This window comes from Carcharodon carcharias, chromosome 15 (assembly GCF_017639515.1).
Source record: "Carcharodon carcharias isolate sCarCar2 chromosome 15, sCarCar2.pri, whole genome shotgun sequence".
NCBI classification, from domain to species: domain Eukaryota; kingdom Metazoa; phylum Chordata; class Chondrichthyes; order Lamniformes; family Lamnidae; genus Carcharodon; species Carcharodon carcharias.
Window position 1 is genome coordinate 32,676,200 of NC_054481.1, and position 27,931 is coordinate 32,704,130.

Here is a 27,931-nt window from a genome sequence, read left to right on the forward strand (position 1 = left end):
TCAGAGAAGGTATATCAAGCTTGAAGGCAGGTCCAACTGTAGGGAGGGCAGGTCAATGGTGCCTGAGGGAAGGTTGAGGATACTAAGGGCAGGTCAAGGATGATGGAGGGAGGCTCCAGGATGACGGCAGGAAAATAGAGGGTGGGAGGGTCAAGCGAGATGGGAGAAAGCTAGATGGTGACAGAGGGAGGTTGGAGCTGGATGGGTTGCAGCTGCAGGGTCACAGTTTTAGTGTCTATCGAAATGGCTGCTAGGAAAGTTTGAGCTTACAGGAAATCAGGTTGTTTTGCGAGGAGGTCATTATGGGTTTGGAGGACTTCTGGGTGTGGCCCATGGGAGGGTCATGCATTCCCACTGGTCAACTGCAGCTGCTCTATAGACAAAAGCCATGTCAACAGAAGTGCTCATATCATTGTCTGCCTTCTTCACATAGTTCACTTTGTGGATTCAGTATGGGTCTCAAACACTCAATATTTTTGGAACCTTGGGCTGCGGAAGAGAGGATTCACCAGAGGAGGGCCTTAGTCACACAACAACTTAGGGCACAAGGCCATCAGCCAGCATCAGCTAATGGAGAGGGAGGTCAGGAGAAACCCAACCATTACATTGTCAAAGAGCATTGGCATGTCAGCACATGTTCAGAACATGCACCACCTACCTCCAGATGAATGAGAAGCAGTGTCAGAGAGGTCTAAAGCTTAAGTGACCGTGACCCTGAACTTCTATGCCTGTGGCTCATCCCAGGGCTCCATGGGAAGACATATGTGGCATTTAGCAGGCTGCATACAGGAGGTGACAAATGCCCTGCTCAAAAGGACTAACAAATTCATTAAATTCCCAAAAGATGCTGATAGCCCGGGCCACTGGACCAGTTGGCTTTGGGGCAATCGTGCGGTCCCACAGGTCCAGAGTGTAATCAACTGCACACACGTGACCATTAGATTTCCCTGAGAACAGCCAGCCTCATTTGCCAATCAATAGGGTGTTCACTCCCTTAACATTCAAGTTGTCTGTGGCCACCAGAAAAGGTGTGCGCTCATTTCCCAGGGAGCTCTCATGAGTCATACATTTGACGGAACTCAGCTGCCACAGCTATTTGAAACGCCTGCCCAAGTGCAGGGTTGGATCCTGGGTGACAAGGGTTATCCCTTCAGAACGTAGCTCATGACCCTGTATGTCATCCCCATGGCCTCATGGAGGAGCACTCCAACGTTGCAAATGGCTCAATAAGAGCAATCATAGAGCAGATCATAGGATTGCTGAAAATGCACTTCTGATGCTTTGACCGCTCTTTGGAGCATTACAATACAGACAGTGTCCAGGATTGTTATCTTCTACTGCTCCTAGCACAGCATTGGGTTGCAAAGGGGAGAAGAATTGCCAATAGAGGACATGGAGGAGCTGCAAACCTCCTCAAATGACCATGTTGGAGAGGAATATGACGAAGAGGACAGAGATACCACGACAGGTCTTTCAAGATTCCAGGGCCATGGAGAGATGTGCCAGGGCCTCATTTTCATTTGTCTTGCCGAGGAATGAGGCACTAACATGACCATCACTTCCTCACCTGCAAACCTTTGCCTGCTTTGAATGTGTGCCCACCTCTCCAGCCTCCATCTAGAACTACCCCAGTAAACACATTCTCTATTCCCTAGAAGACCAAGTGAAGTGGACTGTCCTCACATGGGAAGAAAAGAGGTGACTAACTCTAGGATGCCAGCTTTGCACTGGCACTTAAGCCAATGAAGCCATCATGAGCCATCTTTCTGCTCCTTGCCCAGATCGATAGAGCTATGATTGCATGTGTAACACGAGACTTCTCACTCACATCAGTGACCTTGGCCAATCTCCTTGGTGTGCCATTTATAGGAAGACCAACAGATGTTGCATGTGCAGCCATGTCACATTGCCTTGAGAATACAAATCACGCCATGCACATTACCATCCAGTAAAGACTGATTCCAACACACCTCCACATTCTTGCCTCCACAAATGAGACGTCCTTCAGTAGCCTTTATTCAGCAACAACTGTCAATCATGAAGCATGACAGTGCAATATGCCCTCCAAAGGAGGCCTTGCCTATTGGAGGCTCTGGGGTCACCAGCAGAGGGGATGAGGAGCACCTGGTAACAATGGTAGTGCCCTAATTGGACGCCCCCCTCCAGGGCAGCTGGCTAGCAGTCCTCCTCCCTCTCAGTGCACAATGGCACCTCCCTGTATCCCTGTATTCTGTGCCGTAACTATGGTTCTATTTTCAGCAGGCTTAGTATGGCTGAGACCAGAGGCCCATTATCAATGTAGGGTTTGGCATGGGCCTGATCCCAAACAGAGATACCATGGCAGCTCTCCAAGATTTCAGGGCCATGAAAAGACTTGCCAGGGCCTCATCTTCAATTATCTTGCCCAGGAATGAGGCACCTACATGACCATCATTTCTTCACCTGCAAACCTTTGCTTGTTTTGAATGTGTGCCCACCTCTCCAGCCTCCATCCGGAACCACCTCAGTGCGCACATCCTCTATTCCCTAGACAGTCCTCCCACTGCCCAGGATCTTGGATGATACAGCCTCCATCAGCTGCTGGAACGTGTCTGTGAAGTGATCACTGGCATGTTGCCCCACTGCACTACCTGCCTGATCCTCCTTGATAGCCTGATGGTCACCCATTTCCTCTCTGCTTGCATCCTCTTAAGCTCTGGGATGACTTCATCCAGAAACGTCCTATCCATGTAGCTCTCATGTCTTGCAATGCACCGTACTGACTCCAGCTGTTACTCAAGCTATGAAACCCGGAGTTTGAGCTCCTCCAGACATTTCCTGCACATGTGGCAATCCAGGGCATGAGACACCCTAGAACACAGGGCTGAATCTCAGGATATGGGGTTGGCCATATAGGATTGAGATGAGGAAAAATTCACTCAGAGCGTTGTGAATATCTACCACAGAAGGCTGTGGTTTTTCAGTCGTTCAGCGTGCCAGCTTGGTACAGTAGGGAGTATGGGTAGCTTCATTCAGAAGTCAGAAGATTGAATTGTAGTCCCACTGCAGGACTTGAAGCATATCAAGGCTAGTGCTTCAGTGCAGAACTGAGGGAGTGCTGCACTGTCAGAGGTGCCGTTTTTTTGGATGAGACATTAAACCGAGACCGTGTCTGCAATTTCAGGTGAATGTAAAAAATCCGATGGCCACTATTTCACAGAGAAGGAGAGCTCTCCCCGGTATCCTGGCCAATTTTTATCCCTCAGTTGACATTGTAACAATGGATTAGCTAGTCATTTGTATTTTGCTGTTTGCAAGAGCTTGCTGTGCTCAAATTAGTTGCTGGATTTCCTACATTCCAACATTACGCCTGATTGACTGTAAGGCTCTTTAGGAAGTCTGGTGGTTGTGAAAGGCACTATATGAATGCAAGTCTTTCGTCTTCTCTTTCTCATATTCAGGGTTCGGAATAAAGGGATATGGAGATCGGAAGGCAAAGTGGTTTTGAGGCTGAAGATCAGCCATGATTTTATTGAATGGTGGAGCAGGCTCGAGGAACTATATTTCTTAAATAGCTACTTCTGTTCCTATTTCTTATGTTCTTCAGTCTTTTTTATTCATTCATGGGATGTGAGCATTGCTGGCTCGGCCAGCATTTCTTGCCCATCCCTAATTGCCCTTGAGAAGGTGGTGGTGAACCACTGCAGTCCATGTGGTGTAGATGCACCCACAGTGCAGTTAGGAAGGGAGTTCCAGGATTTTGACTCAGCGACAGTAAAGGAATGGCGATATATTTCCAAGTCAGGATGGTGAGTGGCTTGGAGGGGAACTTCCAGGTGGTGGTGCTCCCATCTGTCTGCTGTTCTTGCCCTTCTAGATGGTAGCACTCATGGGTTTGGAAGGTGCTGCCTAAGGAGCTTTGGTGAGTTCCTGCAGTGCATCTTGTAGATGGTGAACACTTCTGCCATTGTGTATCGGTGGTGGATGAAGTGAATATTTATGTGGGCTGCTTTGTCCTGGATGATGTCAAGCTTCTTGAGTGTTGTTGGGGCTGCACTCATCCAGGCAAGTGGACAGTATTCCATCACACTCCTGACTTGTGCCTTGTAGATGGTGGGCAGGCTTTGGGAGACAGGAGGTGAGTTACTTACCGCAGGATTCCTAGCCTCTGACCTGCTCTTGTAGTCACGGTATTTATATGGCTAGTCCAGTTCAGTTTCTGGCCAATGGTAACCCCCAGGATGTTGATAGTGGAAGATTCAGTGATGCTAGTGCCATTGAATGTCAAAGGGTGATGGTTAGATTCTCTCTTGTTGGAGATGGTCATTGCCTGGCACTTGTGTGGCGTGAATGTTACTTGCCACTTGCTAGACCAAGCCTGGATGTTGTCCAGGTCTTGCTGCATTTGGACATGGACTGCTTCAGTATCTAAGGAGTCACGAATGGTCTGAATATTGTGCAATCATCAGCGAGCATCCCCACTTCTGACCTTATGATGGAAGGAAGGTCATTGATGAAGTAGCTGAAGACAGTTGGGCTTAGGATATTACCCTGAGGAACTCCTGCAGTGATGTCCTGGAACTGAGATAATTGACCTCAAACAACCACAACCATCTTCCTTCGTGCTAGATATGACTCTAACTAGCAGAGGTTTTTCCCCCTGATTTCCACTGACTCCACTTGTGCTAGGGCTCCTTGATGCCACATTCAGTCAAATGCTGCCTTGATGTCAAGGATCACTCACCCTCACTTCGCCTCTGGAGTTCAGGTCTTTTGTCCATGAATGAACCAAGGCTCTAATGAGTTCAGGAGCTGAGTGGCCCTGGCAGAACCCAAACTGTTTGATAACACTTTTGATGACCCCTTCCATCACTTTAATGATGATCGAGAGTAATACACTCACTCTCTTTCTCTCACACACTTGCCATATCCCTCATACGCAAAGTTCAGCTATCTTATTGTTGGTGTTATCGGTGTCATTCTAGTTCCAAAATGTTGTTGACATGCATGCGGATGCTTCTAGTGGTAGCTGTGCAGACAACATCTGGTGAAGGCATTAACTTGCACGGGGAGCATCAGCTGGATGTATGCAGAGTAGGCGGATCATGGCATCATTCTACCCTTAATGCTGATTTGAAGCAAACGCTGCTATTTTGGAGCTCGGTTCTCCAGTTAACACTCTTTGTTAATGCTGCACAACTGAACAATGTTCAACTGCAGGAAAGACCACTATCCAGTGCTCTTTAAGGGGACCATTAACTACTTTCAGGTTAGTTGCTGCTTGATTTCCATTGTCATTTGTCATGATTATATGTAAGTGTTTGGTGTTTCCAGCGTTCTTCAAAATTGCTAAAGTTTACAGAGAGTGGTGTGGCATGTGCTGAAGGACTTTTCGCTGTCTTCACGGATTCTGTAAATCCCACTTGCTCCCAGATATGGGTGCAGTAGTATGCACTCCTCTTGGACTACAGCATGAAACAACAAATGAGCAGAGGTGATGCAGAGCAAAACAACCTGCTGGAAGATGGAGGAGGTTGAGATGGAGAAAGACTCAGTAAGAGGCCATATCCATTCTTGGTGTCAGGGAACAATTGTCCTGCCTGAACCATAGCATGGAACAGACTGTCAAATGTCTCCACGTCACTGAGAACATTCTCACTGAAATTTGCTACCTTTGGCAGCCATAACCTCAAAGCAGTGTGAGGATGGCATTGCCAATGGCTGTGAAGATGACCGTAGACATGAACTTCTTTGTATCTGGCTCCCACCAAGCTGGAGCAGATGATAGTTACAACATCAAAAACAGAATTACCTGGAAAAACTCAGCAGGTCTGGCAGCATCGGCGGAGAAGAAAAGAGTTGACGTTTCGAGTCCTCATGACCCTTCGACAGAACTTCTGTCGAAGGGTCATGAGGACTCGAAACGTCAACTCTTTTCTTCTCCGCCGATGCTGCCAGACCTGCTGAGTTTTTCCAGGTAATTCTGTTTTTGTTTTGGATTTCCAGCATCCGCAGTTTTTTTGTTTTTATCTCTATAGTTACAACATCTCCCAGTATGCCATCCACTGTTCCATAAGCAAGTTCACTGAGGCTCTGTATTTCAAGAGGCCTGAATGCATTTCATTCTCCTGAGAGAACAGGCAGAGTGAGCACGTAACATTGTGAGGATTGTAGGCTTCTACATGGCGCAGGGTGCCCCAGACTGCACACATGTAGCATTGCAGGTGCCACAAGTCAACTCTGAGCCATACCTCAAACAATAGGGATTCCACTCCCTCAATATCCAGCTGCTGTGTGAGCATATGCAGAGGTTCAATGCCCGATATCCCGGCAACAGTCATGATGCCTTCATTCTGCAGCAGTCCCCTATCCCATCTGAAATTGATCCACATGACAAACCAGAGAGTGGCTACTGGATGACAAGGGCTATTTGCTGACCACATAGCTCATAACTCTAGTGCATAACCATGCATCCATGGACATGCAAGAAAAGCCATGAAATGTGATAAAGCAGACCTATGGACTGCTTAAATAATGCCCTCACTATTGATCCACTCTGGAGGAGCCCTGCAGTCCTTGGCAGAGCATGTCAAGATTTGTTGTGATCTGTTGCATGTTGCTCAACTTCACCAACATGAGGGCACTCTCCTTGACACCAGCTATATGCTGACCAACTGGAAAGAGAAGGAGGAGGGGGAGAAGAAAGGAGAAGGAAAACAAGACAGCCCTTTTTCCTTTAGGATTCCTGTGATCAGCTCATCCAACTGTGATACCAGCAATCGTGACCTCAATTCCCTATTTAGCAATAACCTCACAGCTTACTTTCCCCCGTTACTGACCATCATGCTGTCTGCTTAGCCACAGTGCTAAAATAAAAGCCACCACAAAGTAAATATTCCAAACCAAATTTATAAATCAAGCCATGTCATATTGCAAACAAACATCAACTAATCAACCTGTGCATTCCTTCTGTGCCTGTCTTCCATGTACCTTTGCCTGTCCGAAGGCTCCCGAACATTGCACTCCCCTGACATGTTCTAATGTTCCTAAGTGGTGCACCCCTATGGCTGCAGCATTGGCTGGTGGGTGGCTGCTGATTTTTAATGGGGGAGACTGCAGAGGGCCTTGGAAGATGACCTGTTCTTGAAGGCCTGGCTTTGGATTGCATCATCTCAGCATGGGTAGCAGCAATCTGGGCTGGGTGGCAGCAGTCTGGGCTGGCTGGCTGAGAGGCAGCAGCAAGGAAACTGGCAGTGTGGTAGTGGTAGTGATGGGAGGATGCCATTCTAGGTACGTAGGCAGCACATCTCAAATACTGGCGGATCGTATCAAACAGCCGCTGTTTAAAATGAGCAAGGTATAGATCGCATCCAACCAGCCTGCAAAACTCAAAACACAGTGTTCAACTTTAGATGTGGTCCTGCAATTGGACAACGTTTGCTAAATAATCCTCAGTGTGCTAAGAATTACACTGACAATTGATTAAGATTGCCAGTCGGGCTCGCAGTGTGGCGCATTTACGTATACTGGAAGCTATATATATTAATACACAGGGCCCTGTTCTTTGCAGACAGAAAGAACATGTACACACATTACGCTTGTTTCAGCTAAACAAAATAAGTGATAGCCATTCTCTGACTCATCCCTCAGGACAATGCCTTGACTAATCAGGGTCAAGCTGCCTGGTTTAAATTTCAAGCAGTGCCTGAAAGTTAAATATCAGTCACTGTCACTGATGCATTCTCCATGGCAACGCCACTGCCAATCAGAGTCCACTTGCCAAACAATCTGCATTCTCTTCGCATGCAGTATAAATTGTTGTTACCCCTTATACTGGTATTCTTGCGAAGTGTCCTGATGAGTGCAAGATGAAAAGCTTAGACATGTCTCTTTTTTCAGCAATAATCACAGATCTCTCCTCCTGCACATAAGAAAGAATTGAAGCCATTATCATCATCCCCACCAGGAACTGTAAAACAAAAGCAAAATCCTGCAGATGCTTGAAGTCTGAAATTAAAACAGAAAATGTTGGAAATACTCAGTAGGTCTGGCAGCATCTGTGGAGATAGAAGCAGAGTTAACGTTTCAGGTTGATGATCTCTCCTAAGAACTGGAAGTTCCGTACCTTTTCCTACATTTCTGCTCTCACCAGTTCCCCTCACTCCCAGTATCTTGATAGGGTTCCCCTTGTTCTCATCTTCCAACCTCCTCATTCAACAGATCATCCTCTGCCATTTCTGCCAACTCCAGTGTGATGCACCACAAAATATATTTTCCCCTCCCCTTCCCTTTCAGCATTCTGAAGGGGCCTTTCCCTCCCCGACACCCTGGTCCAATTCTCAGGCACTCCCAACATCCCCTACCTTTTCTATGCCACCTTTTCATGCACGCACAGAAAATGTAACACCTGCCCTTTTATCTCCTCCCTTCTCAGAGTCCAAGGTCCCAAACACTCCTTCCCGGGCAACAGCGATTTACTTGTACTTTTTTCAATTTGGTATAGTGTACTTGCTGCTCATGACATGGTTTCCTGTACATTGAGGAGACTAAGCAGAGACCGTGTGACTGCTTTGTGGAACACCCCCGTTCAGTCCGCAAGCATGACCCGGAGCTTCTTGTCACTTGCCATTCCAATTCTCCACCTTACTCCCACTCTGACCTTTCTCGTTTCAGCCTCCTGCTATGTTCCAATGGAGCTCGATGCAAGCTCCAGGAACAGTACCTCTTCCTTTAAATGGGCACTTTACAGCCTTCCAGACTCAACATTGAGTTTAACAATTTCAAATTGTAACCTCTTCCTCCATTTTTTCAACAGCAGCTGTTGATTATGAATCTGTTATTCCATTTACATCTCCTCTAGACCCACCTTTTGGTTTTTTACTTGTCCCATTACCATCTTCTTTTGCTTTGCACCATCAACCCTTTTGTCTTTTCATCTCCCCTGCCTCCCACCCTCCCCTTTCATTCTTCCTCCATCCCCCGTTTCCCTAGCTCTGCTTAAAACCTGTCACATCTCTAACATTTTCCAGTTCTGATGAAAGGCCATCAACCTGTTTTTCTCTCCACAGGTGCTGCATGACCTGATAAGTATTCCCAGCACTTTCTGTTTTTATTCCACCAAGAACTCAACTCACCCCATCCCTCACTCTATTCATCCCTCTGACCACTCACTCACTAACTCAGTTTGACCACAAGCCAAGATTCAGATGCCATGGAAGGAAGGATGTAATTGGTTATTGAGGTTAGTGTTGAATGATTAATAAGCTGTGAAATAAGATTGACAGGGAGTTTAAGAGATTTCTGTGCATTTTCTCCACATTGCCTATCAAACGCATTTCTCAATTTTTGTTTTCACAGAAATCCCAACTGTGTCCCCACGATGGGTGGCTAGTAGCACAGAGGAGCCTGCAGGTGAGTGAAAAGCAGATGGTTACAGTCCTCCAGCAGAATGATGTGAAGAGATTTCCTTTAAAGGAGGATAAGGTTGCGCTGTGAACTTTAACCTCTGAGGCAACAACAACTGATAGAACGCAGGAAGGGGAATCTAACAGAGAGGATTGCAGGTCTCATGATATTCTCTGTGGGACTGTCTGGCTTGGTGTGTTACTGTGTGGTTCTGTGTGTTACTGTGTGCTTCTGTTACTATGTGTTACCGTGTTGTTCTATGGCAGAATACTATGGGTGGTGGCGTTTCCACCCCACCACCAAAGAGCTGCTGGGGAATGCAACTCCGCCAATACTGTCTGCCCTGCAGTCCTTTAACACTCTGAAGAGCATTAACTAGCTGGAAGTGAGATTTCTGCCCGTCACTCAGCAGGAGGCTGTGCCTCAGAGAGCTGCTGGCCTATCTGATTGACTGGCAGCTCTATGGTCTCAGCAGTGCCATCAGGAGCAGTGGCCACTGCTGGGACTACAAGCAGTCATTTCAGTCTGTGCTGGAATCCACAGGACCAGGTAGATGAGGAGTCTCATGGTGTGTACAGGAGGGGAGGCCTGGGTATTTGAGGGGAGATGAAGATCAGGAGGTGGGGTCTTTATGGAGAGATCTGGGGCAGGGGGTAGACCTTTTGTGGGAGGGGCATTGATGCCCCAAACTATCTGGAAAAGAGGCTAATTATAGAGGCGCCCACACTTTTCCATCCAAGACCTGAGCATGGTGATCTGCTGGGCCTACCACATTTCTGACCTCCTCCCACTGGCTGAAAAATTGCAGCCAGGCAGGACACGGTCCTTTAGTGGCCAAAAAATGGCCACTTAAGGGCCTTTAATGTAGTAAGGGTGGGTGGCCACCCTAGGTATTGCCCGCCCTCTGTAAAATTTTAGACAGGTTAGGGGCAAGAGAAAAGGTGATCTGTGGAATTTTTCAGCCTCCTGCCTGCAAACCCGCTGACAGGGGACCATAAAATTCTACCCCATATGTTACTGTGTGGTTCTGTGTGTTACTGTGTGGTTCTGTGCATTTCAACATTGGAACATAAGAAATAGGAGTCATTTGACCCCTTGAGCCTGCTCCGCCATTCAACTAGATCATGGCTGATCTTCTACCTCAATGCTATTTTCCCGCACTATCCCCCACATACCTCTTGATGATTTTAATATCTAAAAAATTGTGGATCTCTGTCTTGAGCATACTGATGATTGTGCCTCCACAGCCCTCTGCAGTAGTGAATTCCAAAGATTCACCACCATCTGAGTGAAGAAATTTCTCCTCCTCTCAGTCCTAAAAGACCAACCCTTATTCTGAGACTGTGCCCTTGATTCTAGAATCCCCCTATGCCCCCCAACCCCAGCCAGGGGAAGCATCCTTCTTGCACATATCCTGTCAAACCCTGTAAGAATTTTGTATGTTTGAATGAGATCACCTCTCATCCTGCTAATCCCCAGAGAATACAGCCCAGTTTCCTCAATCCGTCCTCATAAAACATTCCTGCCTTCCCAGGGATTAGCCTGGTGAAGCTTCTGTACACTCCCTCTATGGCAAGTATATTCTTCCTTAGTTAAGGAGACCAAAACGGCATGTAGCACTCCAGGTGCAATCTCACCAAGATTCTATACAATTGAAGCAAGACTTCTTGACTCCTGTACTCAAATCCTCTTGCAAAAAGGCCAGCATACCATTTGCCTTCCTAATTGCTTGCTGCACCTGCATGTTAGCTTTCAGTGACTCATGAACAACAACACCCAGGCCCCTTTGGACATCAACGCCTCCCAATCTTTCACCATTTAAGAAATACTCTGCATTTCTGTTTTTCCCACCAAAGTGGATAACTTCACATTTTTTCACTTTATGTTCCATCTGCAATGTTCTTGCCCATTCATTTAGCATGATTAAATCCCCTTGAAGCCTCTTTGCATCCTCCTCACAAAGTACATTCCCACCTAGTTTAGTGTCATCAGCAAACTTGGAAATATCACAATTGACCCCCACATCCAAATCATTGATATAGATTGTGAATATCTGGGGCCCAAGCACTGGTCTTTGCAGTACCCCACCAATCACAGCCTACCAACCTGAAAATGACACTTTTATTCCTACTATCTGTTTTTCATCCGTTAAACAATTCTCAATCCATTTCAGTAGAGTACCCCCAATCCATGTGTTCTTAATTTTGCTTACTAACCTTTTGTGTGGGACTTTATTGAAAGCCTTCTGAAAATCCAAAGACACCACATTCACTTGTTCCCCTTTATCTATTCTGCCAGTTCCATCCTTAAAAAAACTCCAACAAGTTTGTCAAGCATGATTTCCCATTCAAAAATTCACGTTGACTCTGCCCAATCCTACCATTAATCTTGAAGTATCGAGTTATCACATCATTTATGATAGACTCTAACATTTTCCCTACTACTGATGTTAGTCTGATAGGTCTGTAATGCCCTGTTTTCTTCTTCCCTCCTTTCTTAAATAGTGGGGTTACATTTGTCATCTTCCAATCTGCAGGAACCATTCCAGAATCTGTAGAATTTTGGAAGATGACCACCAATGCATCCATTATCTCTACAGCCAGCTCTTTCAACACACTGGGATGTAAATCATCAGGCCCAGGGGGTTTATCAACTTCCAGTCCCATTAATTTCTGCAGTTCTACATTTTTACTAAAACAAAATTCCTCATGCTCACTCATCCCTTGGTTCTCTAGTATTTTTGGGATAATTTCTGTACCTTCCTCTGTGAAGACAGACACAAAGTATTTGCTTAATTTCTCTGCCATTTCCTTATTCCCCATTAAAAATTCCCTTGTCTCTGCCTATAGTGGACCCACCTTTTTCTCTGCTAATCTTTCGCTTTTTACATACCGATTGAAGCTTTTACAATCAGTTTTTATGTTTTGCAGTCTTCCTTTGCTGAATTCTAAAAAGCTCCCCATGCTCAGGCTTATTATTTTTCTGGCAACTTTATAAACCTCTTTTTTTGAACTATAGCAGTCTTTAACTTCTCTTGTTAGCCATGGTTGCATCGCTTTTCCTATTATATTTTTTTCTTGAAGGAATATATATTTATTGTAAATCCTGTATTAATTATTTAAATGTGAGCCATTGCCTGTCTATCATCTTACCTTTTAATGTAGTTTCCCAATGTACCACAGCCAACTTGTACCTCATATCTTCGTATTTTCCTTTGTTTAGATTTGAGACCCTAGTTTCAGATGGAACTACATCTCTTTCAAACCTAATGTAAAATTTTATCATATTATGGTCGGTCTTTCCTAAAGGCTCCTTTATAATGAGATTATTGATCAGCCCTTTCTCATTGCACAATACTAGATTTAAAAAAAGCCCATTCCCTAGTTGGGTCCTCAACATACTATTCCAAAAAACAATTGCTTATACATTCCAGGAATTTGTCCTCCACAGCATTAGTGCTAATTAGGTTTATCCAGTCTATTTGTAAATTGAAGTCCCCATGATTTACTATATTACACTTGTTACATGCACCTCTAATTTCCTGATTTATATGATGCCCTACATTACCACTACTGTTTGGTGGCCTATAAACAACTCCCACCAATGTTAGCTGTTTCTGAGCTCCACCCAAACTGATTCTACATCTTGATCTTCTAATCTAAGATCCTCTTTTACTAATGTACTGATCTCATCCTTTATTAACAGTGCTACCCCACCTCCTTTTCCTTTTTGCCTATCCTTCCTAAATGTTGAATACCCTTGAATATTCAGTTCCCAGCCTTGGTCTCGCTGCACCCAAACCTCTGTAATTAATTAGATAATGCTCATTTACTTCTATTTCTGCCCTAAACTCATCTACCTTGTTGGAAATTTATTTTATTCACTCATGGGATGTGGGCATCACTGGCTAGGGCAGCATTTGTTGCCCACCCTTAATTGCCCTTGAGAATGTCTTGGTGAGCTGCCTTCTTGAAGTGCTGCAGTCCATCGGCAGGGTTTTTAGGTCAGCTTGCAGGAGCGCGCCTGACCCAATCAGGTGTGAAATTACACTAGGTGACATCGGGCAAGCGTCCCAACACCATCCTGTTCTCGTGTGATATTTCAGTCGGCGGGTGCACACAAATGTCAGAAGTGTGCCCACGAACAATTACAAGGCCAGTTACTATAATTAAAGTTGCAATTGTCTCCTATTTTTCGTGGTCCATCCAATCTTACAGTGAGTGGACGGGCGAAGCGGCCAGACAGATATTGCATTTTTCATGAAACCTCATCCAAGGGTGCGTGAGGTTTCCGTTATTAAATAAAAATTTAAAAAAAAATCTATGGATAGAATTTTTATCATAAATATGTTCAGGTGACTGATTGTGATGCTTGCACGTTTTTTTCCTTATTTTAAAAACTGCATTTAATTGTTTTGAAGTCTTCAACTTTCTGAGGCAGCACTCTGCTTTTGCATTCAGTGCTCATCCGTGCCCACGCTTAGGTCAGTGACTGCTCTCCTCCCGACCCACCCCGGCAGCGCTGAGCATTTCAGCATGCATCTCACGCTGGTTGGCCGTTAATTGGGGGCTGATTACAGTCAGCGGCCTGTTCCCTGGCCGATCCCGGGCCTACTAACCACACCAGCCCGCTGACCTCAAAATCTTGCCCCATGTGTTGTCGGAACACCCACAGTGCTGTTAGGAAGGGAGTTCTAGATTTTGACCCAGCAACAGTGAAGGAATGGTGATATATTTCCAAGTCAGGATGATGTGTGACTTGGAGGGGAAATTGCAGGTGATGGTGTTCCCATGTGTCTGCTGACCTGTCCTTCATGGTGGCAGAGGTTGTGGGTTTGGAAGGTGCTGACGAAGGAACGTTGGCGAATTGCTGCAGTGCATCTTGTAGTTGGCACACACTGCTGCCATTTTGCGTCAGTAATGGAGGGAGTAAATGTTGAAGGTGGTGGATGGGGTGCAGTCAAGTGGGTTGCTTTGTCCTGGATGGTGTCGAGCTTCTGGAGTGCTGTTGGAGCTGCGCTCATCCAGACAAATGGAGAATATTCCATCAAACTCCTGACTTGTGTCTTGTAGATGGCTGACAGTCTTTGTGGAGTCAGGAAGTTAGATACTCCTTACAGGATTCCTAGCCTCTGACCTACTCTCGGAGCCACAGTATTTATATAGCTGGTCCAGTTCAATGGTAACCCCCAGGATGTTGCTATTGGGGGATTCAGCGATAGTAATGTCATTAAATGTTAAGGGGAGATGGTTAGATTCTCTGTTGTTAGAGGTGGTCAATACCCACTTGTGTGGTGCAAAAGTTACTTACCACTAATGGCCCCAAGCTGTAAATTGTCCAGGTCTTGCTGCAGATTAACACCGACTGCTTCAGTATCTGAGGAGTTGCAAATAGTGCTGAACATTGTACTGTCATTAGTAAACATCCCCACTTTTGACTTTTTGATGGAGAGAACGTCATTGATGAAGCAAGATAGTTGGGTATAGGACACTACTCTGAGGAACTCCTGCAGTAATGTCTTGGGGCTGAGGTGATTGACCTCCAACAGCCACCTCTATCTTCCTCTGTGCTAGGTATGATTCCAACCAGAGGAGAGTTTGCTGCCTGATTTCCATTGACTTCCATTTTGCTAGGGTTCCTTGATGCCACACTCAGTCAAATGTTGCCATGATGTCAAGGGCAGTCACTCTCACTTCACCTCCTGAGTTCAGCTCTTTTTTTCCATGTTTGGACCAAGGTCGTAATGAGGTCAGGAGCTGTGTGACCATGGCAGAACCGAAACTGAGTGTCAGTGACCAGGTTATTGCTGAGTAAGTGCCACTTGATAGTACTGTTGACAACACTCCATCACTTTGCTAATGATCGAGAGTAGACTGATGGGGTGGTAGTTGGCTGGGTTGGTTTTGCCCTGCTTTTCTGAACAAGTCATACCTGGGCAATTTTCCATATTATCGGGTAGATGCCAGTGTCATAGCGTTACTGAAACAGCTTGGTTAGGGGTATGGCTAGTCCTGGACCACAAGTTTTCAGTACTATTGCCAGAATGTTGTCAAGGCCCATAGTCTTTTCAGTATCCAGTGCCTTCAGCCGTTTCTTGCTATCATATGGAGTGAAGCAAATTAGCTGAAGACTGACATTTGAGATTCTGGGGACCTCAGGAGGAGACCAAGATGGATCATCCACTCGGATCTTCTGGCTGAAGATGGCTATAAATGCTTCAGCCTTGCCTTTTACACTGTTGTACTGGGCCCCCCACCCCCTCCCATCATTGAGGATTGGGATATTTTTGGAGCCTCCCCCTCCAGTCAGCTTTTTAATTATCCACCACTATTCATGACGGGATGTGGCAGGACTGCAGAGCTTAGATCTGATCTGTTGGTTGTGGGATCGCTTAGCTTTGTCAATCGCATGCTGCTTCGGCTGTTTGGCACGCAGGTAGTCCTGTGTTGTAATAGATAGAGTGCTTTCAATTCTGTCATTTTAACATTTTTCCGTACTCTGACCCCATGTGTTTCTGGCATTTGTTTCTGCTGTCTTCCAATCCCACTTACTACTTTTCTTCCTACCATTACCAGCTTTGGTTCTTCCCTATCTGAAGTCCCTCTCATGTTCCCACCCCACCCCCTGCCAAGCTAGTTTAAACCCTTCCCTGTGTGGTTCTCTCATGTGTGGTTTTCTATGCTATTGTGTGATCTGTGGGGTACTAGATAGTTCTAAGTGAAACTGTGTAATTCTGTGTGTTATATGTGATTCTCTGTGTTACTCTGTGGTTCTGTGTGTTTCTCTGTGTTACTGTGTGTTTCTCTGTGTGTTATTGTGTAGAGCTTCCTCTTAATTATGTGTTACTATGTGTTTCTGTATGGTTCTGTGTGTTGCTGTGTGGTTCTGTATGGTTCTGTGTGTTGCTGTGAGTTACTATGTGGTTCTGTATGGTTCTGTGTGTTGCTGAGAGTTACTGTGTGGTTCTGTATGATTCTATGTGTTAAGTGTGGTTTTGTTACTCTGTACACCAACTGTTTGCAGTTGTTTTATAGCCACAGGCTGAACTGTAGCCAGGTCCAACATGAGGACTCCAGAATTACTGCAGACCATTCCTTTTTGCTTTAGTTGAACACAATACAGATCAAATCTGACTGGAGAAAGTTGTTTGTTCAGGGCATGGAGTCACCAGCTGTGAGAATGTTATGCTAAAGATGAGGAGGGGAGAGAGTAAACAGGTCCTTGTGTCAGTCAGCATGTGCTGCTGACATGCCTGCTGTGTTACTGTTTTGATTAGAAAATCAATTGGTTACAATTCTGGTCTGACTGCTGACCAGACCTCTTTATAACAGCGGAAAGGGAATTCAAGGAGCCTTCCCAGTGTGAGCAGCAAGTGCACAGCCTGGTATGCAGAAACGTGAAAGTTCATTCAATTCCCACCCACAGGCAGGTAATCTGCATTTAAAGCTGCCATAAGAAAAAGGTTGGTGAGAATGAAGAGAGAGAAACAGCACAAATTGTTCCATTGGAAAACCTTGGCACACTGGGAACTGTGCTGCATCACATGTTCCAGTGTGCTAAAATGGCATATTGAGTACCATGTGACACTGATACAATATGCAAAATCACATGGTATAGCATAATACTGTGTGGTATTATGTGGGCCTCTGTGACACTATTATTGTGCAGAATTGTGTATTCTGTGGGACTGTGTACTGTGTGGGGATGTGTACTGTGTGTATTTGTGTGGGTCAGTGTACTGTGTGGGACTGTGTGGAACTGTGTACTCTATGAGACTGAGGTGTACTGTGTAGGGCAGTGTATTTTGTATGACTGTGTGCTCTATGGGGGGTCCATGCAGGATTGTGTACTCTGTGGAACTGTGTGCTGCGTGGAATTGTGTATTGTGTGGGACTGTGTGCTGTGTGGGATTATGTAAGACTGTGTGTTGCCTGGCACTGCTACTGTGTGAGACTGTGTATTCAGTGGGATTATGTGGGACGGTGTGCTGTGTGGGATTGTGTGGGACTGTCTACTGTGTGGGACTGCTACTGTGTGGGACTGTATGCTGTAAGGGATTGTGTACTGAAATTCAGATCAGCTATGATCTCATTGAATTAAGGAAAGGTTTTGAAGGGCTGAATGGCCTCCTCCTATTCCTGTGAAATATGTGAGGAGGTAATACTAAACATACAATTGGAAATCAAAACACATTAAAGCCAATGTGATTCAGTGGGGATATAAAGTGTAGCATTAGGGATAAGGAAAAAAGCTTTTAAAACATACAAGGTCCTGGTGGGTAGGAGAATTCAGCCAATTATAAAGTAAGCAAAAGTAGATGAAAACAGTAATGAAGGTAGCCAAGATAAACATTGAATGTGAGGTTACTGAGAACATGTCAGGGAACAGCTCAGGAAAAGGAGGGAAGGGTGCCTGAGACGGATATATTCCAGGAATAGCAGAGAAAGAGAAAAATAGCAGCCAATAACAGCAGATAAATGGCTACAAAATTATATGTGCCCACATGTTCTAATAAAGATAGGAGTAAGATAAATGGAAGTCTGCTAAACTGGAAAGAGGTTCCTCAGTGTTGGAAAGTAGCTAACAACACTGCATTAATTAAAAAGTGTCACGACAAATCTTCAAACTAAAGACAAGTAGGTTTAATATCAGTTGTAGGAAAGACATTTTGAATAATTTTGGGTGCAGTTATACACTTGGCAAAGCAAATGTTGGTGAAGGGTGACAAATGGATTCAGCAAAGAAATGTCACATTTGAATAACCCAAAGACAGGAAAATGTAATTCACACCAAGTACTGGATTTTGAGTAAGTTTCCACAAAAGTGACTATTAAATAATTTAAAACTCATGGAATTGAACACATTATTACACTGATTAGATGATTAGTTACATGATAGAAGACAGAGAATAGGAAAGCAGTAATCAGTGGTGTCCCATAAGGATCTGAGCTAGTGTTATAGAGTTGATCTTCCAGACAACTTTTCTTAGTGGAAACATTTAACTTTATTAACAAGACAGCAGCAGCAACTACACATGTGCATCAAACTCCATAACTAAAGAAGAATTCCCTTGTAGTGGTTCCTCGCACTGCTAACACATTGGCTTACTCAGATCATGTGATCTTACAACACAGGGTTATTCTTAAAGCTACAGTCCTATGTTTCCCAAACTTTAATTACTACATCCCTCCCACTTTAACTTTCCTGTACATTTTGTATTTACAAGGATATTTATCTTAAGACATTACAATATTTACACAGGTCATGAAATTACAAGTTCAGTCTTTCAGGTGGTTTCCTGATCCACGTAGAACATCGTAGTTCCACAACTTCAGATTATTTTGTAGGAAACACATTCTTTGGAACCACATTAACATCAGGTACCTCATTAGGCACTTGCAGTTCAGTGTCTTCGACACTGACAGAGACATTGGGCATGCCTGTCCTTGGTTGAGCAACTTCAACAGGAACCACTGGTTCGGTAATGGTTACGGGTGGACCAGAATTTTGTTGGGACATCTCTCTTTTTCTTAAATGACCCACATGCTTACGGGTTATCTGGCCCTCCACTTCCACATGGTATGACAATGGTTCAGTGACAGAACTTACTTTACCAGGTAACCACTTTGGTCCTCCACCAACATTCTTTACATGTACTGCAACTCCAACAGTAAATTGTTGCTCACGACTATGCAAATCAGAGTCGATTTTTGGTTCCCTTGACTTTTCTCCACCTTCCCCTACAAATTCAGAAGTATATAGCTGATTCTTCAGCTCTCTGTCTCCTTATATCCGTTGGCTTCCTCCTGGAAACTTGAACATTGCTGTGTTTCTCTGCCAACTGGTTCTTTGGTTTGTTCGGAAAGGTGTTAAATTCTTCCTGTTTCTCTTCTTAATATTTTAGAGGCACAAAATTTGACCTGAGGGATTCTTGTAGTGTGTGAAGGTTTTCCTTTTCTTTGCGAAGCTCACTCACTTCATCTTGAATTCTGTAATTCAGCAGAGTCTCCTTGAGTTTCTTCAGCTGTTCTTCCATGTCATTGTTTACGACAGCCTTCATTTCTTTAGACTGCTGAACGTTTACACCTTTTTACTTTTTCATCCTGTTGCGGTCCTAGGACTCTCCAGGCTCTGTCTGAAGTACCTTGCCTTGTTTCTATTTCAACTCAGGAACTCTTCCAGCTTCCTTTTGAAATCTCACTGGCCAACCAAGGTTAATTTCCCTCAACTAATTTCAACCTAGAAGGCTTGATCCTCTACCTTCTAATACCATCACTGGTAGCTGAGCCGATTGGTGGCTATAATGAACAGTTGCTCTGGCGATACCTTTTACTTGGATTTCTTCGCCTGTGTACGTTTTCAACTTGGCAGATGTTTGTTCCAAATTTAATTGTTGATCACCTTTATTTAAATATCTGAAAGTGTGTTCTCCTATTACAGTCATGTCTACTTCCATTTTTAATGGTTTGCCATTCAGTTGCACTGTAACAGTTGCTAAACTGTTTCCTCTCATTTTTCGGATAGCGGGGGCTGTTTCCTGCTTCGCGGTGAAGTCCCTGCTTCTCACGCCACTTTCGGCTGACTGATCCTGCCTGACTAGGAGAACGATGCCATTTTGCACCTTTTGAATTGCTTGTGAATCCCTTACAGTGCCTTCCATCGCCAGCGCTATTTCTAACGCTTTCTTGAAATCAAGAATTACTTCAGCCAGCAATCTTCATTGAATAGTGTCTTCCTGCATGCCACATACTAAATGATCTCTGAGCATGTCATTCGGGATTTCACCAAAATTACAATATTCCATTAGTTGTTTTAATTTCACCACATAGGTAGCAATTGTCTCCCCTGGGGTTCTATTCTGTGAATTGAACCTATACCTTTGCATTGTGACTGAGGGCTTGGGTTGAAAATGCCTCTTAACGAGGTCTACTAATTCACTGAGAGTCTTCAAATCTGAGACACAGGGGGCTGTCAACCTTCGAATTAAACTGTACGTCTTGCTCCCACAAATACTCAGGATAATTGCTCTTCTCTTTTCCTCCCCTGTGATTTTGTTTGCTTGAAAGAAGAAAGCAAGATGTTCTATAGATTGAGATCAATCATCTATGGCTGGCTCAAAGGGATTGATTCTGCTAAACTGTGGCATTTCGGATGAGTATATCTTCTTTTATTTCTAATGAACTTAGAGATGAGGAGGCAGTGGCGAAGTGGTATTTTCACTGGACTGTTGACCCAGGTTAATGCTCTGAGGTTCAAATCCCACCATAACAGGTGGTGGAATTTGAATTGAATAAATATCTGGAATTAGAAGTCTAATGATGACCATGAAATCAATTGTTGTAAAAACCCATTTGGTTTACTCTTTAGGGAAGGAAATCTGCCATTTTCACCTGGTCTGGCTTACATGTGACAACATGCCCTCTGAACATGGGCAATAAATGCTGGCCTAGCAAGTGATGCCCAAGAGTGAATAATAAAAAAAAATAGCTGGGTGAGGTACAGCACTGAATCTGATTTATCCTCGTCAAAAGTTTGTTATAGAGTTGATCTTCCAGACAACGTTTCTTAGTGGAAACATTTAACTTTATTTACAAGACAGCAGCAGCAACTACACATGTGCATCAAACTCCATAACTAAAGAAGAATTCCCTTGTAGAGGTTCCCTGGTTTACACAATTCATGTGAGTCTTACAACACAGGATTATTCTTAAAGCTACAGTCCTATGTTTCCCAAAACTATAATTACTACAGCTGGGCTCTCATTTTTCACTATATTTATTTATTACTAAAACAGCACAATTGAGAGACATACATCCATGTTTTCTAATGGCATAAGGATTGGTGGTATTGTGTGTCATGTAGTTGGGAGTAACAAGTGGAAGAAACTGTGGAAGATAGATTTCAAAACAGTTTAGTGTTAGGCCATCCATTTTAGACTTAAAAAGGATAGATCCAAGTATTTTGTAAATAGAGAAAATCTAAAAGCTGTTGAGGTTTCATGAGATTTAGGGATTCATATGAACAGATCACTAAAATATAACAGTCACTTGCAAAATATAACCTAAAATGCTCATGGAATGTTAGCCTTTATAATTACAGGGCTAGAACATAAAGAGCAAGACATTTTGCCACAGCTATACAAAGCACTGGTGAGACAACATGTGGAACACTACGTAGTTCTGAGCACTACACCTTAGCAAGGACATACTGGCCTTGGAAGAAGCGCAGTGCAGATTCACCAAAATGTTACTAAGCTCCAAGTGTTAGATTATGAGTAGGAATTTCATAAACTAGGCTTGCATTCCTGGCGATGTAGAAGGGTAATTGAGGTTTTTAGGATTTTTGAAAGAAGTTGGTAGGGTTGATAGAGAAAAATCTTTCTCCTCACGGGGTGTTCCAGGACAAGTGGAGATAACCTGTGATCCAGGCCATTCAGGAGTGAAGGTAGGAAGCATGGTAGACATGTGGAACTCTCTCACAAAAGGTAACAGCTGACAATTGAATTAATAATTTTAAATCCAAGACTGATAAATATTTTCTAGAAAGATATAAAGGGATATAGAGCCAAGGTGTATATGTAGAATTAAGCTACATAAGAATAAAGGAAATAGAAGCAGGAGTAGGCCATTCAGCCCCTCAAACCTGCACTGTCGTTCAATAAGATCACAGCTGATCCCTACCTAAGCTTCATTTTCCTGCCTGTTTCCTAAATCCCCTGATTCTCTTAGTGACCAACATTCTGTTGTTCTCAACTTTGACTATGTTCAACAATGGAGCATCCATAACCCTCTGGGGTAGAGAATTCCAAAGATTCACAACCCTCTGAGTGAAGTAATGTCTCCTCATCTCAGTCCTAAATGGTGAACCCCTTATCCTATCTATGCCCCCTTGTTCTAGATCCTCCCACTAGGGGAAACTTCCTTTCAGCATCCATCCTGTCAAGCTTCCTTAGAACTTTAAGTTTCAATGAGATCATCTCTCATTCTTCTAACCTCCAGAGAGTATAAACCCATACTCCTCAATTTCTCCTCAGAGAAACCATTTTATCCCAGGTGCCAATCCAGTAAGCCTTTGTTGCTGTAAGGCAAGTATGACCCCTCTTAAAAAGGGAGACCAAAACAGTGTACAGTACTCCAAGTGTAAACCCTCCAAAGCTCTTCACAATTATAGCAAGGCACCTTATTAATGTACTCCAATCCCCTTGCAATAAAGGCCAACATGCCTTTTGCCCTCCTAATTTCTTGCTGCGTCAACACACTAACTTCTAATTTTTCATTTTTTCCTACCTCACATTTACCCTCATTATATTCCACCTGCCATTTTATTGCCCACTCACTTAATCTATCTATGCCCCTTTGCAGCCTCTTAGTGTCCTCCTCACAACTTACATTCCCACCTGGCTTTGTAGGGTCAGCAAATCTGGATGCATTACTATTGGTCTCTTTGCCTAAGTCAGTGATATAGATTGTAAATAGCTGAGGCTCCAGAGCTGATCTTTGTGGCATTCTAGTAGTTACAGCCTGCCAACTTGAAAATGCCCCATTTATCCCTAGATTCTGCTTCCTGCCTGTTAATCATTCCTCAATTAATGCTAATATATTACCTCCAGCTTTATGAGTTCTTATCTAATGGAAGAACTTTTCATGCGGCAACTTAAAAAACATTTGAAAATCCATGTATACTACATCTTCTCATTCCCTTTTATCTACCTTTCTAGTTACATCCTCAAAAAACTCATAAATTTGTCAAAAAATAATTCCATTTTTTGTAAAACCAGATTTGTTGTAAGATTGTTTGGTTTCTCACTAAGATGTCTGGAAGTTTGTATGGTTGAGCATTAATTGTTGATTAACAACTCATAACTGTATACATCTCCAAGGCACAGCCCTGCATGTGTGCTGTCTCCTTGCTGGCTTCTGCGAGACTCCTCTACATCATGCTTTGGGTGGTATTGTTCTCCGGACCCACATTAACCCTTGCTCTGCCTGATCACCCTTATACTACATATCCCCTGAAGTCCTTACCCAAATATATTTAGAATACAATCTCCTTTACTTGCTACCCCTTCTCCTCGCGAACCACCACTGCCCGCAACACCCCCCCCACTCCTCCTCAAGTCTCTGACTTTATAAATTCAGATGGTCTGGAGGTTTGGCAATTCTTCCAGATCTTGCTGTTGTCCCATTTGGAGGAATGATAGTCTTTGTTGATTTGGCGTTGAAATTGTAGTGCTCTGTGTTTCTGGCACTTGGTTATTGCCATTTGATTTGCTTTTTTGCACCCCTTTGGGTTGCATTTCTCTTTATCGACAACCTGTCTGCTCTGTTCAGACACCATAGGTTTGCTCCATTCCTTCCGAAGGGAATGTTCACCCTGTTTATTCATAGAGTGGACTCAGATTTTCTTTTGGGGGATCTACCATGTTCTTCCTGGAAGTTGATGTCTCAAAAACAGAACCTTCATTTCTACCTGTTTCACAATTTCAGCCAAATGTTTCTTTACTCTCTTATTTTCCAATCCTTTTTCAAGCTTATGAATCTTTTCATTCAACTGAGCAACTACTCTGGTGAGTTCAGTTGTCTTTGTTTCAGAGTTATCTGCGAATTTTTCTTTTTATTCATTCATGGGGTATGGGTGTCACTGGCTAGGCCAGCATTTATTGCCCATCCCTAATTGCCAGTGTTCAGAGGGCATTTAAGAGTTAACCACATTGCTGTGGTCTGGAGTCACAGCAGGTTTCCTTCCCTAGTGAACCAGATGGGCTTTTACAACAATTGGCAATGGTCATCATCAGACTTATAATTCCAGATTTTTTTATTGAATTCATCAATAAGTTCATCAACTTACTCAAATTTCACCACCTGCTATGGAGGGATTCAAACCCATGTCCAGGTCCCAAGAGCATTACACTGGGCCTCTGGAATACTAGTCTAGTGACAATACCACTATGCCACCACCTCTCCTTGTGCAATCGCTATACAAGTTAACAAATTCACCTGGGCATTCAGTTCTTTTTGGACTCTTTCTGCCTTGGTCACCTTTTCTTCTTTATCTGAATGTCTATCTCTTTTGTCATCCAGGGAGATCTGGCTTTGTTTGTCCTACCTTTCCATTTTGAGGGAATATACATTGACTGTGCCAGAACTATCTCTTCTTTGAAGGTAGCAGATTGTTCAGCGACTGTTTTTCCTGCCAATATTTGACATCAATTTATTCAGCTCTGACCCATTCTAACACCATTGGAATTGGCTTTCCCCCAATTAATTATTCTTACTCTGGACGTTCTTTGTTCTTGTCCATAGTCAGCCTAAGCCTTATAATATAATGATCACTGTCCATTAAATGTTCTCCTACTGACACGATCCATTGGCCCAGCTCATTTCCAATAACCAGGTCTAGCAGTGCCTCCTTTCTTGTTGGATTTGAAACATTTTGCTGTAGAAAACTTTCCTGAACACACTCTAGTAACTCTTGCCCCTCTCTGCCCTATTTCAACCTATGTTCGAATAATTAAAGCCTCCCATTGTAGCTACTCTATAATTTTTTCACCTCTCTGTAATTTCCTTGCAGAATTGTTCCTCTACATCCTTTCCACTAGTTGGTGGCTGATAGACAACATCGAGCAATGTATTTGCACCTTTTTATTCCTTAGCCTTAGCCAAATAGATTCTGTTCTTGACCCGTCTGGAGCATCCTCTCTCTCCAGCACTGCAATGTTCTCCTTGATCAATACCGCCACCCCTCCCACTTTTCTTCTTTTCCTACTTCCCCCAAACACTTTGTATCCAGAAATATTTAACACCCAGTCCTGCCCTTCTTTGAACCAGGTCTTTGTTATAGCTAAAACATTGCATTTCCACATGTCAGTCTGCACCTGTAACTCACCAATCTTATTTACCACAATCCGTGTATTCACATACATGCACCCTGATCTAGACTTACATATGACATACGAACAAGGAGCAAGAGTAGGCCATTCAGCCCCTCGAGTCTGTTCCGCCATTTAATAAGATCATGGCTGATCTGATAGTAACCTGAAATCTGCATCCCTCCTACCCCCGATAACCTATCACCCCCATGCCTACCAAGAAAATATCCACCTCTGCCTTAAAAATATTCAAAGACTCTGCTTCCACCACCCTTTTCAGGAAGAGAGTTCCAAAGACTCACAACCCTCTGAGTGAAAAAAATTCACCTCATCTCTGTTTTAAATAGGCGACCCCTTATTTTGAAACAGTAACCCCTAGTTCTAGATTCTTCCACAAGAGGAAATATCCTCTCCACATCCACCCTGTCAAGACCTTTCAGGATCTTCCCTACACTGCCCCCACCTATTAATTTACTATTCTTTATTCTAGTGCTATCTATCTGTCCCTGTGTTCTGTGCACCTTGGTATTTGTCTCTGATATTATCTCCTGGTTCCCACACCCTGCCAAGTTAGTTTAAATCCTTCCTAATAGCACTAACAAAATTCCATGCAGGGAACTACTTAGGTGCAAACTGTCCCAGCCCGTGCAGGTCCCATCTCCTCTAGAACCGGTCCCAATGTCCCAAGAAACTAAAGCCCTCCCTCCTGCAATCAGAAAGATTACTGCTTACTGAGTGTGCAGTTAATGCATAACCACACTTGATATATCATGCTGGTGATGCCTGCTATTTGGTAGTGGTCATAATGCTTTCATTCTCCGCCAATCCACTGTTCCTTCAATCTTTCAGTCACCACATAAAACTAGAAGGTGTCTGCTGAATGGCAAGGGCTTTACACCTGGCTTGTAACTCTCCTCCTGGCTTCAGACTGCACCACCTCACCATGAGTGGCAGCAGTCTGGGCTGACTGGCTGAAAGGCAACTGGTGGAGTGGCAGTGGTGGGAGCACAAATACTGCCACCCTGAAAGAGCTCAGTAGGCTTGTGCTCAATGGAGCCACTGCCAATGCCCTGGGGTAGTGCCTCAGCAATCCTAGAATCTGTTACAGGACAGATTATTGGACTGTGAGACCTTGAAAGCCCCCTTGAGCGCTGGTATCTGCAGCCATGATGGCAGAAGTCTAAGCTGCATGGCACCAAGCTGAGATTTCATGATCTCAATCTCAATATCCACTGCAGCACTTAGATGTTGGGTAGCTTTTGCCTGTGCTGCAGTGGAAGCTAAGACATCAACCACCAACTGTTTCATCAAAGCTGAGTCTGCAAGTTTTCTCATTGGAGTTGGCCACAAATTCCACGTTGAAAAGGATGGACTCAAAGTTCCGTGCAAAGCCCTGTACCAAGTTGGAGCCAGACTCCTCCATGCTGTGACAGACTATCTGGCAGGCCTGCAAATGCACCAAACACTTCGGTGTGTATATCCATTATCCTTTCCCTGTATGTTGCCCCATCAAAGTCTTAATCTGCGTCCCCTACAGCAGAACTCGTGTGCGACTTTGTCCTCTGGGGAGTTGGTACCCATGCTATTCTTTCCTCCTGAGCTGGCTGCATGACTCACTGGTCTGAATTTTAAGACCAGGATAGCAGGCCAGGAAGGGGGTGTGCAAGGGCCTGATAAATGCTGATGGGAGGCACTCGCATGGAAGTCCGACATCGTGGTGTTGCTTGTGAGTTTGGTGGACACTCAATGCCTGCCTTCACATCAGCTGCAAGCTCAGGGGTCAGACCTCATAGGAGTACATGTAAGCATGTTTATAAGGGTTCCTCAGGGCAGTGTCCTTGGCCCATTACATCTTCAGCTGCTTTATCAATGACCATTATTCCATCAGATACGGGGATGCTCACTGATAACTACACAGTGTTCAGGACCATTCGCAACTCCCAAGATACTGATGAAGTCCATGTCCATATGCAGCAAAACCTGGACAACATTCAGGCTTGGGTTGATAAGTGGCAAGTAATATTCATGCCATACAAGTGTCAGGCAATGGCCATCTCCAATAAGGGAGGAGAGTTTGTGAGACAGGGGAGGTGGGCTTTGAGAAGGTGGATTCGGTAGGAACATACTATCATCAACTTTATCTGAGCCCTGCCATTGGCCATGGTCTCTATTACCATTGTCTTTTCCATGGGTGTGAATGCATGCAGTTGTGCTTGCCTCCCACTGGTTAGGTGCTGCTGCTCCTGGTTGTGTGTCAACTTGTGTGAGTGAGTGTAATAAAATGTGTTTGAGCGATGTGCCTGCCATCATTGAATAGTTGGCAGTATTTGCAAGTTGTGAGGTTTTCAGCAGTGCTAAGTGTCTCAGGCTGAGGTAAGGCTATGAATGTGAAGTATGAGTCATGCTTGATAGACAATCTTAGCAGGTGAGCTGTGAGGGTGTGTTGCATTGAACAGCGTGTGAGGCTACTGGCTCATTTATAAGGATAAGGCATTTGGAGATGAATTCACTGACCTTTACCATTCACGTGAGATCATTAAACTTCTTTTGGCACTGCATCAAGGTCCTCTTGGCTAGACTGCTGGCAATGACTGGAACATCTACTTGCTCCCAACGCCTTTTCAGTGTCTTACTCGAGGGTTTCCTGGCTCCCTGAGGGAAGATGACCTCCTCCCTCCT

At 44.1% G+C, this 27,931-nt stretch overlaps 1 protein-coding gene across 1 annotated transcript in view; it reads left to right on the forward strand.

The window, feature by feature from the left end:
* LOC121288294 (netrin-3-like) overlaps positions 1–27,931 on the forward strand; it is a 251,320-nt gene that overhangs the window by 184,953 nt on the left and 38,436 nt on the right. The window contains exon 5 of the mRNA XM_041206820.1: positions 9,337–9,390. Within this exon, the coding sequence (XP_041062754.1) occupies positions 9,337–9,390 (54 nt within the window). The remainder of the gene's footprint in view (positions 1–9,336; positions 9,391–27,931) is intronic.